The sequence below is a fragment of the Hydra vulgaris genome, chromosome 11 (genome assembly GCF_038396675.1).
Source record: "Hydra vulgaris chromosome 11, alternate assembly HydraT2T_AEP".
Classification (NCBI taxonomy): Eukaryota; Metazoa; Cnidaria; class Hydrozoa; order Anthoathecata; family Hydridae; genus Hydra; species Hydra vulgaris.
Genome location: NC_088930.1, coordinates 20,731,827 through 20,747,500, shown reverse-complemented (window position 1 = coordinate 20,747,500; position 15,674 = coordinate 20,731,827). Strand labels below are relative to the sequence as shown.

The 15,674-nt window shown below is 28.4% G+C and overlaps 1 protein-coding gene across 3 annotated transcripts in view; it reads right to left on the bottom strand.

Moving 5' to 3' along the window:
• The window catches only part of LOC101236456 (uncharacterized), a 30,503-nt gene extending 14,829 nt beyond the window's left edge, over nucleotides 1–15,674 (bottom strand). The window contains exons 1-4 of one of the 3 annotated variants that reach the window (XM_065810409.1): nucleotides 15,518–15,669; nucleotides 10,212–10,296; nucleotides 9,491–9,568; nucleotides 9,144–9,277 (exon numbers count right to left, since the gene is read on the bottom strand). In XM_065810409.1, the coding sequence (XP_065666481.1) occupies nucleotides 9,144–9,277; nucleotides 9,491–9,554 (198 nt within the window). In that variant the 5' untranslated portion in view covers nucleotides 9,555–9,568; nucleotides 10,212–10,296; nucleotides 15,518–15,669. Of the gene's footprint in view, nucleotides 1–9,143; nucleotides 9,278–9,490; nucleotides 9,569–10,211; nucleotides 10,297–15,517 lie in introns of all 3 variants that reach the window. The other 2 variants (XM_065810408.1, XM_065810410.1) reach the window with 2 other exon arrangements.

Below are 15,674 nucleotides of genomic sequence, written 5' to 3'. Positions count from 1 at the left end.
AAAATTTAAATATATATTTTTTCTAGTTACAATATATTCTGGCTTTAATGCTGTTTTACATAAAAATAGAAATACATAAACTCGATATCCGTTTAACAATACAAAAGAAATATAAATCAGTTGTAAAAAAAGTTGTAGGGGGGAGGGGGTATTACCTTGGGCGGCGTAATACTCGGACCACCGAAATATTTAATACCAAAAGTGATTTTTAAAAAATGCGCCTGTGATTCTTACTAGATTATTATCCGAACTATTTTATGTTTTTTTTTCTATTTTTAGGGTGTTTATTTTTTTCAGCAACGATATTTGAGACAAGTCGAGGAACGAAACAGAAAATGTGTTCAAAAACTTTTTTAATCTATTTTGAAAATATATTTATATTATTGTAAATGTTACAAGTTATTAAAATAATAAATTGTATTTATGAGTAGTTTTATCATTTGAAACTTTGAAAGATTTAAAATCGAATACACAAATGCACGTTATATTATTTCGTCATCTATAAGATGCCCAAATTTGACATCAATACCATTTGGCAGCTGTTGGGGTCGTTTGTTTTATGCAAAATCTTTAAAACCAATCATTCCATTAATTATCTCTTCCGTGTTGCATTTGAAATGATTTAATTCTTACATCAAACTTGTTCCGTAATTACAATTAAAATACCACAACATTTCCTAAGTACTTTTTTGCAATGCAATAAAAGACGATCATTGAAAAAAAACAGATCAGGGTTTCAGGCGAGAGAAATGAGTACAAAAGCTATCACAAAATCTTTACAAACTGTTTTATCCTGGAAATACGATTTCCTTGGTTATGATGTCATAACTGTCAACAATGTTTACACAGTCGTCAAAATATGGTGTAAGCTATGTTCTAAGCGTGAGAATATCTCTGACACATTTGGGTATGCCAAAAATTCTTTAAATGCTTTTTCAAAAGGAACTAATGTTGTGACACATCATCAGGTATAATTTATTGATTTATATGTTTACTATAAAAAATAGTCATGGTGTCTATATTGTAGAAATCTAGGATGTAACAAGAATGTTAGAACCAGGATGCTATAAAAAGTTGTGTTATTTTTTTAATTTCTATCCAAAGTAAAGAGACATTCGTCAACAGCATCGCATATAAAGGCAGTACGATTAGAAAATTTTGATAAATCTCCTTTAAAGCGAAAACAAACAAACGACATCTCATCAATAAGCTGAGATGTCAATGAAGCTTATTTAAAGTTAATGTGGACCGCTTACGAATTGGCTATGCATCCGGCTATGCCGCATAGCAATTTTGAAGTGCTCATAAAAGTTCAATGTGACAACGGTGTCAAATTATTGCGAGGCAAAAGTAACAAAAACGCAGGTATTCTATATATATATATATATATATATATATACAGCGTGGAGAATAACGGGCGGTCAACGGTCACTGACCGCCCGAAATGACTGAAATTGCTATTTTGACCTCTCAAAACGAATTCTTCCCGGTCAAGGTTGACCGGTTGAAAAAAAAAGAGTTATATAATGTTTGACAAATTATCAGGATGCCTTTAAAAATGCATATACCAAAATTTTATAAAATGTAAATCTTTGAAAAAAGCTTTTAAAATAATTTTATCCTTTGTACGCTACTTTAAATCGCTTCGTTAGTGAGTATTATAAATGACGTAAACTATTAATTTTTTTTGCTTCACTTATCAAGACTAATTTCATTTTAGTGGTGGTGAAATCCATAACTGCTTTTTTCATAAATGATTGAAGTTCTTATTTTATTATTGTTTTAATAATAATATAATATTAACTAAGAACATTTTTTTATTCCTACATTTTATTTATATTTTCTTTACATCATTTTACTTATTTTTCTTTTTTTCTACCTTTTGCTTTTAAATTTTACCTTTTGCTGCCAATTGCAATGAAAAAATACCTTTATTTTTTATTTTTAGTTTAATTTATCCGTAGTCAACAAAACTTACAAATTATCGACTAAAAGCCGCACACCAAGCCCTTCTGTGATGAAAATAAATTTCTTAGATTTCAATTAGTTAACACTCCGGAAAATAGAAAGTTCGTATTTGAAATTGTCGAGGTTCTTATGTTCTCTATTTTAAAGACTCTTGGTTCGGTTGACGCTGAGTGACTGAGAAGTTAACTTTAATATTTAGATAAATTTAAAATTACCAAATGCGCGTTTGCTTTTTTTTTCTACTATTAAAATTTAAAAAATATATATACTGTAGTATAAAGTTTCGTTTTAAGTAACTTAAATAATTTTGATAGTAATTCATAAAACGATTGTCATGATTTTATTAAATATTAGTTCAGCATCTGCCGACGAGAGGCATTAACATTATTATCAACTAAATAACATTAATAGTTTATAAAATGATTTTAAATAAAAATGAATGAAAGATATAAAATGATACAAATGAGATATAAAATGTGCAATTATTTTTTTTTTTCAACGTCGGTAACGACTGAAGTTCTTATTTAACCATTATTTAAAATCAATGTATGTAGCTACGAACATTTTCTCCTTTTTTTTCATTCATTTTTCTCGTAACCTTTTCCCTCAATTTCTGAAGTCATAGCAATGAATGAGTTTTTTTAAATAAGTTTCAAATTAACAATTGCGAATTTGAACATTTTTTATATTACTAAATTGTAAGAGAATCGTCAAACATCAGCACTTCAAAATGAAGGCGACTAAAAAGAGACAAACAACACTTTCATTTTTAACACAAGCAGGATCGGAATGAAAACCACCTGTTGAAAAGAAGAAAAAACTCAATAGTAGAAAATTACAGCTAACAACAGCTCAAAAATGGGTAAACACTACTCTTGCAAAATATAATGCAAATGAATGGCTAGAGATATTATATAATGGAAACTATGTTACAGCATTACAATGCACTGTATGTCATCAGTATACTAAACAAATTGATATTTATAAAGGATATACGCCAGAATGGGGAAGCGATGAAGGTAGTTGTAGGATACAGCACAGTGCCGCAGTTGATCATGCAAATGGTTTGCCACATCAAAGAGCCTACGAATTAGCAATGAAAAGTAAAGGAATGGATGTAAGCGAACGAAATGATAAATTAAGCAACCTGCAGAAAGAAATGCGGCAAACTGATATTTTATCGGGCCTGAAAACCATGACCACGAAAGATCTAAATTTAACAAAAAAAAAATTTGAGGTAGCATACTTTATTGCCAAAGAAGAGCTTCCGCTTAGCGTATACCCTAAAATACTACGTTTGGAAGAAAATCATGGTGTAGAGTTTGGCCAAGCATATAGAAATAAAATAACTTGTGGAACTTTTATTGATTACATTGGATTGAGTTTGTCAAATATTCTCAGAAATAAGTTGAAAACACGAAATTACTTCAGTATTTTAATTGATGCATCAACAGATGTATCTGCAATTGAAAAAGAAGCTATATTTATTAACAGTTTCGATCCTACTCCAATAGGAAAGACCGAGATATGCGTTGAGTGTTCTTCTCTTTCTATTTCTGATCTTGAACATGGAACATCTGAAGGAGTTTTCAATAAAATTAGTCAATCCCTTGAATCAGAAGGTATCGAAAATTTTAAAACTAAATTAGTTGGTTTTGGTGCTGATGGCGCAGCTGTAAATAGAGGAAGTAGAACAAGTGTAAATGTATTACTTCAGAAAGAAATTCCATGGGTAACTTTTGGTTGGTGTGTTGCACATCGCCTTGAGTTAGCGTTAAAAAATAAATTTGCACAAATGAAAGCGTTTAATGATGTCAATAACATCATTTTGAAAATGTATAACATTTATAAAATATCCCCAAAAAAGTTACGACAGTTAGGAAACCTTGTTGCTATCCTTGAAGAGGGTAATTCATTTGACATTGCAGGTATTCGCCTCAAAAAAGCATCAGGTATATTGGATTTTTTTTTCAATTTTAACTATAAAAAATACTTTATAAAATAATATACTTTATTAGATGCTGGTTTTTTATACAAAAGTTCTTTATAAAACAGTATTTTGAGCAATAAAAACTTTTTATAAAATAAAATACTTGTGCAATAATAAATAGGAACACGATGGATTGCACATAAAATTCAAGCACTTGAGATGATCTTAGACAAATATGGAGTATATATGAAACATCTCGAAAACATGACTGCAGATTTCAGTTTTACTCAAGCAGAAAGAGCAAAGTTTAAAGGGTATCATCAGCAATGGAATCATGGACGAATACCGCTTTATATAGCATTATTCATAGAAGTTTTATCGCCAGCAAAGTTGTTATCTTTATCTTTTCAAAGCAACGAAATTGATTCCGTAGCATCATCTGGATTTATTGAACAAACTAAAAAACAGTTAAGTCGCTTGAAGAAAAAAGAATTTAATAATTTACAAACTGTCAAACGTTTCCTTGCAAAAGTAAAAAACAACACTGGTAAGTATTCATTCCAGGATGTTGAGCTTCATGACTTTACAAACGCACTAACTTTAGTTAAGAATTCAAAATCAATGATTGTATCGTTAATTGCCGAATCCATAGAAGAGCGTTTGGAAACACAAAATACAGTTCCTGATATGTATGGAATGTTAATCCTAAACACTGGTAGCTGGTTTCAAAATAACACCAATAATTCATTTGCTGATGATAACATCGAAAAATTGTATGACTTTTATAATATGCCGTTACGTAATGCTGGCTTCACTGGGAGTGTAAATAATATGTTAGATGCTTGGCATAACTTAGTTGATTACACTGTCAAATATTTGGCACCAGATAAAACTGAGTACCGTAAAGTATGGTATCAAATTTTTTCGAGTTCTATGAAAAAAGATTGGAGTCCAGTTCTACTTCTTGTTGAATTGTTGTTCGTATTGCCTGTTTCGAATGGAAAGGTTGAGCGTCTTTTTTCTCTTATGAATAGAATTAAAACTGACACAAGAAATCGCTTAACTGAAAAACGGCTCAATAATTTAATTCGGGTGTGTACTGATGAAACAAATAGTGGAGAATTTGATGTGAATCCTGCCATTGAATTATGGGCCGAAGATACGTTGCGAAGGCCTACACAAGAAAGTCGAAAAACTTATTCAAAAAAAGAAAAGAAAAAAACAACTATAAAAACATTAATTGATTTAGAATCGTCATCAGACGAGTCTTTAGATTTAAAATTGTCTTTCGATGAAACTTTGGATAATGAATCAGATGAAACGCATATCTAAAAACATCTTTAAAAAAACATTTTTAAGTTATATAAAACTTTGTTTTTTGTAACTTAGGCAATTATTATAGTTGTATTACATAAAACGATACTTGATTAAGTATTCAGTTTAAATTTTTTTGATATAACATAAAAATGTGTATTTTTTATTTTTTTAAAAAATAGAATACAAATAAAAAAGGAATACGAGTTCGTTCATTTTAAAGTATCAAGTTATTGTTTTATTTACAAAGCTTCGTCATGCAAACGTAATTCGTCATGCAAATGTAATTGCTACGTTAAAAATTTAAACCAAAATAAAAATTAAAATTTTGACCGCCCAATAAAACCAACTGACCGTCAATTTTATGTATTAGCCGGTCAGTTTGACCGCTCGCCTTTGATTTCTTATTTTCCACGCTGTATATATATATATATATATATATATATATATATATATATATATATATATATATATATATATATATATATATATACAAGGCCGTAGACAACTTTTTTTAGTGCTGGAGATTGTAAAAAATTTGCGATATTTTGAGTCTGTACACAAAAATTATATTATTATAATATAATGAAGGATTATTTTTACAAACGTGGAAATTATTTTTAGAAATGGATAATTTTTTCAAAAAATTAGGGAGTCCCCCCCCCCCACAAACTTTAAAGCCGTGTCGGCGGCTATGATGTAACAATAGACTAATAGAAAAACTATTTTTATTTTAAAATAGCCATATTTTATTTTAGCCAGGAAATTTATACATTGCATCGCTGAAACAATTACGGAAAAGATTGCGGCCATTATTGAGAAAAAGCCATTCATGGCTTTGCTTTCAGATGGTAGCCAGGCTAGAAAAACTGGCAGTGACAAAGAGGCAGTGTTAATTAGGGTGCAGCATTCCGGTGTGCCATGTTATTTCTTTGTTGCGCTATGCAATATGGCTGATTTTGGAGGAGGTAATGCTGATTCTTTAAAATTAGCATTAGACAGTGTATTTCTAAAAAATAACATTACGCAATGTAAAATTCCTCTGTCCATTACCGAATATCATACAAAGTTGGTCTCTGCCACCACAGACGGAGCTAATGTAAATATGGGCATTTATATTGAGGCATTAACTCAATTGAATGAAACACGCCCTTGGTTGGTAAATATTCATTGCGTTAATCACCGGCTGGAACTTGCCATTAAAGATGCTATGAAGCAGTTTAAAGAATTTACAAAATGTGACAACTTTTATACAACTCTTTTTTATCTTTTAAGAAACTCAGGTAAGCTAAAGGAGTCCTGCAGAGAAGCAACAGCCGCCCTATCAATACAATATTATACACTTGGTAAAATTACTGGAACTAGATTTGCCTCGCATAAACAAAATCCAAGAAATACTTAAAAAATTAACTATGCTTTTCTTTGCAAAATTGGTGCATACCTTGATTTGCTTGATGCAATGGGTCCTTTGTCACTTTTTCGAACAGAATATTTTGTTGGCACACGAAGTTTACCCCAATGTTGTTCTGACAATAAATAATTTAACTGCACTTAAATTAGAGAAAGTTGATGATGCCATTTGTAGCTGGACGCAAAAATTTATTATAAGAGAACAAGAAGGTGTCGTTACACTTGAGTCAGGATACTTAATGGCAGGGCACAAAAAGAAGAAATTGAAAAACAAGGAATACCTTGACATCAAGCTTGAAGGTATGTTACACCCAACACAGGCAGATGTTGAAAGAGCTTTGGTGCTACGTAAAAAATGCATTAACCTGTTGATACCTTTAATCCAAAGTCAATTCTCGTCCTTTAAGGAAAATAAAGTTTTCACCTCCATGGCGTGGCTTGATCCACAAAATTGGAGAAACGACCAGGACAATGGCTATCAAAGTATACTATACATTGTGCAATATTTTAGGGAATCACTTTTAGCAGCAAACATTCAAGAAGCAAAGATTCTCGAAGAATGGCAAGCACTACAAATAATAGTAAACAGAAGTTATTTAAAATTAACATGTTATGAAATATGGGAAAAATTATTTACACTCAATAAATTGGATTTTCCAAATATCTTCCTAATAGCTGATTTGTGTTTATGTTTTTCAGCATTGAATAGTGCCGTCGAAAGATGTTTCAGCACACTAATAACAATATTGTCAGATAAAAGACTTAGTCTGCAGCATAACACCTTGGAAGAGTGCATGCTGATTTCTGGAAACAGCCATGTATGGACTGTAGAAGAAAAAAACGAGATATTGCAAGATGCCGTAAGTAAATATTTACAAAAGCGCAGAACAAAAAAATTTCCACTCAAAAAAAAAATTAACTTTGCCCCAAATCCTGAAAATATAAATAAAGAACCGATAACTGCACATCCGATAAGTGACACAAGTTCATCCGACAATGAACTATCGTGTCCAGATGAGCGAGATGCAAAATCTAGCAAAAACGAAAGTAGCTCCACTGACGTCTCGGGAACAGATGAAGAATGCAGTGACGATGAAAGTTGTTCTACTGACAGTGAATGCAGCAAAATACTTTAAATTTCTTTGTTAAAATAATAACTATATAATACTTTAATAACTTGTAACATTTACAATAATATAAATATATTTTCAAAATAGATTAAAAAAGTTTTCGGTCACATTTTCTGTTTCGTTTTTCGACTTGTCTCAAATATCGTTGCTGAAAAAATCAACACCTAAAAATATACCTAATAATTATAACACCTAAATAATTATAATATAAATAAATAAAAAATAAACATAAATAAATATATTTTTTTTTTATGTTTACTAGACATAAAAAAAAAAAATTGTAATAAGAAAAAACAAAATTTTTTTAAAATAAATATAAATATATATATCTCATTTTTATGTTCATATTTTTATATTAATAATAAGAATAAATCATAAATAAAAATAATAAAATAATACGACAAATTAGTTTTTTCACCGCCTTTTTAAAAATGCGCAATTTTTAATATATGCTAAAAAATCGTGGCCAAATTCTCAAAATATATATATATATATATATGCGTGGTCACTCAAAGCGACCGACCGCACGCCTCTCCTGGGAAGGCCTGTAACAGGTATGTTGTTCGGACCACAAGCTGTAGAAGAGTATAAGCAGGAAATCACTTTAAATATAGAAGCTGGAGTGATATGAATGTCAAGCAATCGATCAACCTATTTGTTGGCACAAAAGTAGAACACATCTAGTGGAATCAAGAGATGATATTGATGAAATGTTCTTCGCAAAAAATTCAGCTTTGTCTTTAGGTGAGGTGACAAAATCTGAACCATAAAAGAGAGGTGGAATAACAGATTTGCTCTTATTATAGATACTGTTAAAGGTTCTCCTGAAATTATGAGAGCCTAATTTTTGAGATTAAATACGAGATTTCGTGACCTGAGAATAGTGGGTTTTATATTTTGTCCAACCTAATAGGTTAAATAAAACCTTTTTACAATGCTTTCTAGCAATAGTAAACAGATGTATGTTTTCTGGAGAATTGTTTTGCTGATAGATATGGAAGAAATGGTTTCGATTGGAAATTGAACAGCACAATATGAGGAAAAACATGGAGAAGAGTGACCCAAGAAGCTACATAAGAAGCACATTTGTCTCTAAGTTAGTTTGTAAGAGGTGCGATGATAGGGGGATTCTGATGATGAAGAAGAATGAGTTTTATAGTTTTTGGTACTTTAGTCATTTTTAAATTTGTTAAAGAACTTGACTCAAAGCACAGATAGTACTCAGTACACTATTTAATAGTCCAAGCAAAATTTTAAATCAACAAAATAACATAAAACAGTTATAAGAAAAAACTGGTAAAAAGTATATTTAAGTTAACGATCTTTAAAACCAAAAAATCCTGTATGTTTCATAGAATATATTTATGAAAAAAACTATTAATTGAACATACTTTATTTGCTGAGATTATTTTCCAAACTTTACCCCTTTGAACAATTACTTTACCACTTTCTCCTGGAAATATAGTTGTCTTCAAATCTTCAAAACAAATCCATTTTAAGTCTTCATCCTTGCAAAGATCAAAATCTTAAAAAGAAATTTTTTTTTTTTAAACTAAAGGTATTTATTAAAAAAATTTCAAGAATCATAAAAAAGTCAAGCCATCATAAAGTTAAGTTAAAACATTTCTCTAAAACTAATTAGCAAACAAACTGGCATAAAACTAACCTTAGATGGATTGTTTTTTACTTAAAAGTAAAAGTGGTTTGTTAAAAATTAAACTTAAAAAAAAAAGCTTACTTTTTAAAATGTTGGCACAAGTAACATCAATCAACTTTATTTGTTCCCATATTTTTGTCGACATTTTAAATTGTGTTTCTAAATAATTCAATAATTATTGTAATTAACGTTAACTTTTTATTTTACATTTTTATAACAATTTCAACCATTTTCCCAGCAAAGATTAGTATATAGACCTGTATAGTATATATTTATATATATATGAATATAGATATATATTAGTATATAGGTCGTATTTTCCATATTGGAATAAATTTATCATTGCCATTTTACAAATAATATTTTTCCATTCAAAGTTTACATTAATAAGACGTGAATTCAATATCATGATAATGATCAAAACATTAATTGCTTTTACAAAACCTTTTTAAATTATTTCTATAAAACATATCTCCTATTAGCTTAATGGTTTTACCCAAGCTAAAATTCATGTGAAAGTTATAAGTTACCCAAATCAAATAAATTTCAAATTTATTCTTGAGAAATTTAGAAATATCAATATCAATATATATATATATATATATATATATATATATATATATATATATATATATATATATATATATATATATATATATATATATATATATATATATATATATATATAATCAGTATGGTGATTACCTTCTTTTTTAGATAAAGTAAGATATGTTACACACCTTAAGTGCAGATAAAATAATAATACTTTTATTTCCTTCTGATTAACTAAGCCCAAGACTACCTTTATTTAAATCAAACCCAACAAGCTGAGTTTTGTATGAAAAAAACAATCATTTGGTTCTCTCAGCAAAGCAATGCTGCTCAACCTACACAACAATAATAATAATAACAATAATAATAATAACAATAATAATAATAATAATAATAATAATAATAATAATAATAATAACAATAATAGCAGTAATAGTAATAATAATAACAATAACAATAATTGTAGATTAAACATTATGCTTAAAAAATAATATTAAGGAGTTGCTCAAGATCTTTGAAGATTAGGTGGGTCCCAAATATTATCAACAAAAAAAATTATTTTGCATAAGGATTATTAATTAAATTTTATTGCATAAAAAAAATTTAGATTAGCAGGTAAAAACTATGGTTTTTTAAAACATCTTAATTACTTGCATTAATCTGCTTTAAATCATTAACAAAGAAAAATGAAGTTTAGGGTGCAAAATTGCTTATATATATGTTTGGTCAATAAATAAATAAAATGTTTGGCAAAATATCTAAGTCTGGTAGTATGTCCCAAGGTTGAGATATATATTTAAAAACGTGGAGAACTACCTTGACAAACTTTTTGCACCTTAGATAGAGCTTAAATTCTTACTGCATACAATCCTTCATGATTTTACTATAAATAACATTTTAAAAACATTCAATCTTATTAACTTTTAAAAAAAATACTCTTAGTTCTTTTTTAATGTTATATGGAAAATTTTCCAGATATTTGACAACTAAGACCAAATAGCAACTTAAAAGTAATAAATGTCACAGTGTTTTTAATAGGCTAAGGTCTATGATGGTAAGGCAAATATTTTCAAGGCAAAAGACTTGAATTTTAGTCTAACGTTAAGGCCAATTATTAACAAAACTGCGGGTAGCAAGTGCTACCTGCAGTTTTGTTAATAATTTACCTTGAATAAGACCAAGGTTACGCGCAGAATTTGACAAAGTCAATAAGAAAATATATTTGGAGATATATACAAACAGAGCCAGATTTACAGCTCTAGGGGCCCTAGGCTAAAAAAAACCTGCGGCACTATATTTAGAAATAAATTGTTAATTTAAAAAATATAATCTTTGTTTACTGTAATTAAAGATTTTATTTCAATTTTTTCAACATATTGTTTAAAAAGTACATAATCTTTTTTCTGTATTTTTCAATAACGAAATTGTTAATCAATGAATCTAAGTTAATTGACTTCATTTTGTTTGTGTTACTTGATAATAATGCAAAATTATTTAACATTTTTTGTGACATACTTGATCACAAATCATTTTTTGTTAATTTTAATTTTGAAAATAAACTTTCTCCAGAGCAGTTGGATATCATGAAACATGAAAATCCTAAGAATGATTTCAGTATTTGGAAATGAAGCCTCTATTTGTTTTTCCTTTATAAGTTTGTACAAATCTAAATGGGACAATTCAGGAACTTGAGTATCAAAATGTTCTTTCAGATACAGGTCCAGATGTTCAATTTCTGCATTTAAATTATCATTCTGTGTAGTCTTCAACCAGACGATTGACACAAGTCTTCAGCTCATCTTTATTGAATCTTGTGTCTAATAAAATACAAACTTGTCATTCAATTCCTGATAGCATTGAGCTGATATCTGGTAACAGTAATTTCGCATTAATTAACACATTCTTGTTCGAATGTGTTAATTAATCCAAGAAGATAACCACCAAGAGATAAATAAAGTTCAGCACATTTATCTAGAGTAACAGTTGCACTTTGCCATGATTTGGAAACAGCATTCATTCGTTGCAAAATTTGATCCCATATCATTGTTTGTAAAGCGAATTCAAAAGTTTCTTTGATTACTATATTATATTTTACTTAAAAGCGTGCAAAATTTTTCATAAAATAAACTAATTTATTTTAAATCAAATATTTTAAAACATTATGCAAGAATGATAAAAAAACAAATTTATTAACTACGGTGTTTTTTTTATTATCAATATGGAAAATTAGACGCGTTGTTTTGCAAATAAATAAAGTTTACTACTGTTGTAAACGCTAATTAATTAGAAAAACAGCCCTAATTATAGTTATTTTCTTGGTTTGATATATTGAACCAAGTCATTCTAGAACATAATATCTTAGAAGACGCCTTGGTTGAACTTTTAATAAAAAAACGTAATGTTATAAAAAAAAAAACCTCAAATGTTAAATAAAATCGATGAGTTGATTTGTCGTTAAAGTTATTATTCATACTAATGAACAAAATGTTTTAAAATATTTTTTTTTAACTTTTGTTAAATATATAATTTAATTTTTTTTTAATCACAAAAGTAAGTAGAAAAATGTAGTAAATTTTATTTTACACAATTACTTTCTAAGAACTACACAAGAAACCACTTTGACATCTACTAAAAATAGAGTTACACCTCAAATTCAAAAAAAATAAAAATAAAAAAATGCTTTTTTGCAAATAATAGATATAAATCATGTTTTACAAACAAGATAGTTTTATCTTGAACAAATAAATCACTAGAATTTAATCAAAAAGAGTTTTCATCAAGAAAACTGTACCCAATGAAGCAATATTTAAAAATTAGAAATCTATATTTGACAAGTATTTCTGTGTCCCTGCAATGTCAGCTCCTGTCAAGTGTATCTTTTGTCAGAGTGGATTGATGATGTGTTCTCATAGAGCTCGTATGTCTGATTTGTTGCTTGAAACTTTGGCGTTTCTTAAATGTAATAAAGAGTTATAGGCTACATAGTGATAGTTAATGGTTTTGACATATAGTTAATGCTAACAACTAATATCAACATATTTTTAATTAAAAGATCTTAATATTAGTTGTTAAAATTAAGCACAAATACACATAGAAATAAACAATTAAAAGTTTTAATTCTTTATTTTTATGTGTTTTTGGCTTTCATACACAGAGTCGGTATACAGGCAAGCCAAATAGGCCGTGGCCTAAGAGCCACACAAAAAAAGGAGCCCCAAAATTGAATTGCAACAAATTTAAATTTAAATTTTTGGAAAGTGCATACATTTTCATTGAGCAAATCTTTGATAGCTCACTCAAAGAATTATCATAGAAGGTTAAACCATTGCTTATTGGTTCAAAGTTGGATTTATAAATAAAATTATTTTAAAAAACTCTATTAAAAATACATTAATAACAACTTTTTTGAATAGATTTAGATAAGTTAAATAAAAACAGTACAAAAAACAAAACAAAAAACAAAAAAAAAATGAGTACAATATAGTAAATTATAATTTAAATATAATAAAAACCAATTTAATTCAAAAAAACCTTTAAAATTCTGTTTTTAATTTTAAGAAAAATCCACGTGTTTAAATATTTTTTTTAAATTTTTAAATATTTTAACTAATAAAAATTAAGTTCTAAAGCTTTCAAGTTAACAAAAATAACTCTTGTTAACAAAATCAACTGTAGTAAAGTTTTTAAAATGCTAACAGGAACGAAAGTTCTGAATTCATAAAAAAAAAAGTGGAAGGCCAAGTTAAAAACAATCAAAACCAAGGCCAAGGCCAAAATGTTCAAGGCCAAAGACTAACAACTGTGATATGAATGATAAAAATGGGACAAAATCAAAACCATCAAAAGAATGTGATACATGGTATAAAACCAAGACAATCCTTATAGATATTATTATATCTCCTTCAGAAACCCTGGTTTACTTTTCAGGTGAAAATTTAAAGTTGTTTAAAAAATTAGTTTGGTTTAAATTAATATTTTTTCGATTGGTTTAAACCATTGGTTTAAATCATTTGGTCTAAATCTATCAACCCTGATTGACTAACTTCTATAAAGTAGGGTAAAACAGAGTTGCAAAAAAACCATTTTTTTTTGGAAAAAAACCCAAAACCATGGGTTTTTTTCTCTAGTTTTTTTTAAAAAAAAGCCTCATCTAGTCAACTTTTTCAATTAAAAAAAAAGCATTAGTCATTTTACTTGAATAAATTATATTTTCTATTAACAATACTGCTATAATTCATCAACCAATCAGGACCGTCCCGTAAAGATCTCTCATGGGGGGGGGGGGGTTGGTGTTGTATAAGCTTTTTGCCAACTAGAGACACCAAAAAAAAAAAGGTCCTTAATATTTGAAATTTGCTTACTATACTTCAAAACTTGCCAACTGAAATGAGAAAAGTACAAAGATGCCAACTCAAATGCATACATAACAGCTGGGGGGGGGGGGGACATCCTCTACACCCCCTGTTTAGGATGACCCTGCAACCAATACATCAATATTTAATGTTCTGTTTATACAAACAAAATTTGCCGCTTTTTCTACTCCCATCTTGTTTCTTAACTTGGAATGAACAAGTCCATAAGTCAAAAAAATTTTTTTTTGACTTTCAGCACTAGAAGCTGGTGCATTTAACAAACCTTCAATATCCATGATAATGTTACAGTCAAAAGATTTTAGAACTTTCCACCATTCTATTGGTGATTATTTTATTTTTTAAAACAGATTCACTATACAAATAGCTTTTATTGAATAAAGCAGATTTTGCTTTTAACTTGAATATTGTTGGTAACAAGTTTTTGAATTTTTTATCTGTAAAGATCATTGCAGCTTCATTTCCATTTTCAGAAAGATTAAATACAAAATATCTAGGATCTAGGCGTGTTTACAAACAAATGAACATCACTGGCAGTCAGAAGTTACTTTTTATTTTTTCAGTTGATAAAAATGATAACATATTTATCAGCTCTTTAAAATTTTTAACAGTGTCCCTTATTGGTTTAATATTTTCAACAAAAGATTAGTTTGGTTTAAATTGGTATGTTTTTAATTGGTTTAATCCATGGTTATAACCATTTGGTTTAAATCTATTAAACCTGACTATAAGAAAACCTTTTTTTTTCAGAATTAAGTGGTATGCCTGGTATAAAAATGTTGTCTGCCATTAGGAAAAAAAAAATTAAACTTCACAATAGTCATTTATTTTAATAGAAAAATCTAGAAGTATAAAAAAAATGGTCTTAATGCCCTCTTTTGCTCTAAGTAGACATATATGAAAACATGACCAATGATGCCATTTACATATTGCTTTTTTTGAAAACATAAATATGTGGATGATAATAAATAAGTGAAATATAAGTAATAATAATAAATAAGTCAAATAAGTGTCTATTTCAAACTTAAAATGTACACTTAACACGTAAGTCTTATGTGTAAAGTATATATTTTAAGTAAACATTTTAAGTGTTAGTGTATATTTTAAGTGCTCTTATGGTAAGAGCACTCATAAATACAGTAAGTTTCTATTTCCACTCAATAAAAACATACATATTTCTACTTACATACAAATATATATAACTATAGCAACTAACTATAGTAAACTTCTACTCCACATCTAAAGCAAGGTACCACGAAGGTAGTGCGCTCTTATGCATGTTCACACTAAACTAGTTTGCAGTTACGTCAGTGTTTGTAAAAGCAATTCGGTTCACTTATGCT